General features: G+C 72.1%; 1 protein-coding gene across 1 annotated transcript in view; it reads left to right on the top strand.

Annotated features, from left to right (window-relative positions):
* The first annotated feature begins 433 nt into the window (after positions 1-433).
* ZBTB7B (zinc finger and BTB domain containing 7B) overlaps positions 434-1,231 on the top strand; it is an 11,797-nt gene continuing 10,999 nt past the window's right edge. The window contains exon 1 of the mRNA XM_014961230.1: positions 434-1,228. Within this exon, the coding sequence (XP_014816716.1) occupies positions 604-1,228 (625 nt within the window). The 5' untranslated portion in view covers positions 434-603. The remainder of the gene's footprint in view (positions 1,229-1,231) is intronic.

Here is a 1,231-nt window from a genome sequence, read left to right as displayed (position 1 = left end):
CACACCAGCTCTGTGGGGGCGCGGGGGTCCCCAGCGCAGCAGCACAAGGACCCCGGCACCAGTGCTGGGTTTATGGCTGAAGCCAAGCCCTGCCAGCCCCAGCGTGGGAAAGGCCCGGCTCACGCAGGCAGGGCTTGGCTGGGCGAGGAGCAGCCCCGGGCTGGGGCAAAGAGGGAGGGAGGGGGCCGGGCCCCCACCGGGAGCGGGGGCAGGAACCGGCGGCGCGGGTGCAGATCCTAATCTGCGGTGGCAGGAAGCGTGGCCCCCGTTCCCAGCCCCGGCTGGGCTCCGTGGGGCGGCCCCCGGCCCTCGGGGCCCTCTTCCCAGCACTCGCCCGCCCACTGGGTGGGCTGGGGCAGGAAACGCCGCGCCTCGACGCCGTTCAAAGGCGCCGCGCTGAGATTTCCCCCTTTGCTGTGGTGTCGCGGGGGGCGGCGCGGGCGGCCGGGTGCTGGCGGCAGAGGAAGTGTGGGGGGCTGCGGCGGGGGGCCCTGCCACCCGCCAACCCCAGCATGGGCTGGGTGGGGGGGAGGGCAGCCCCCAGCCTGCCCCGGTTTGGTGTCCCACCAAAACCCTGGCGCCGCTGCCACCAAGCCCTGTGCAATGGAGGTGTCCTCGCGCCCCGGCTTTGTGGCGGAGCTGGTGCTTCAGCCACGGTGTTTCCTCCCTGTGCTGTCTTTCGGCTGGTGCCCGGGCTGGTGGGCGAGCATCCCCTCTTCCCCGCAGGTGAGGACGATGGCCAGCCCAGAGGACGACCTCATCGGCATCCCCTTCCCCGAGCACAGCAGCGAGCTGCTGAGCTGCCTGAACGAGCAGCGGCAGCTCGGGCTCCTCTGCGATGTCACCATCAAGACGCAGGGGCTGGAATATCGCACCCACCGCGCCGTCCTGGCCGCCTCCAGCCGCTACTTCAAGAAGCTCTTTGCCGGGCCAGGGCCGGGGCAGGAGGTCTGTGAGCTGGACTTTGTGGGGCCGGAGGCGTTGGGCGCGTTGCTGGAGTTTGCCTACACGGCCACGCTCACCATCAGCAGCGCCAACATGGGCGAGGTGCTGCGGGCCGCCCGGCTGCTGGAGATCCCCTGCGTGATCGCCGCCTGCGTGGAGATCCTGCAGGGCAGCGGGATGGAGGCACCCGGCCCCGACGACGGCGACTGCGAACGCGCCCGACGCTACCTGGAGGCTTTCGCTGCCCTCCCTGAGGGCGAGGCGCCCCCCCCACCGCCCCCCCGCC

The sequence above is a fragment of the Calidris pugnax genome, unplaced genomic scaffold (assembly GCF_001431845.1).
Source record: "Calidris pugnax isolate Ruff unplaced genomic scaffold, ASM143184v1 scaffold371, whole genome shotgun sequence".
Classification (NCBI taxonomy): Eukaryota; Metazoa; Chordata; class Aves; order Charadriiformes; family Scolopacidae; genus Calidris; species Calidris pugnax.
Note: the sequence above shows the minus strand (reverse complement) of the source record. Positions and strands in the feature narration are given on the sequence as shown.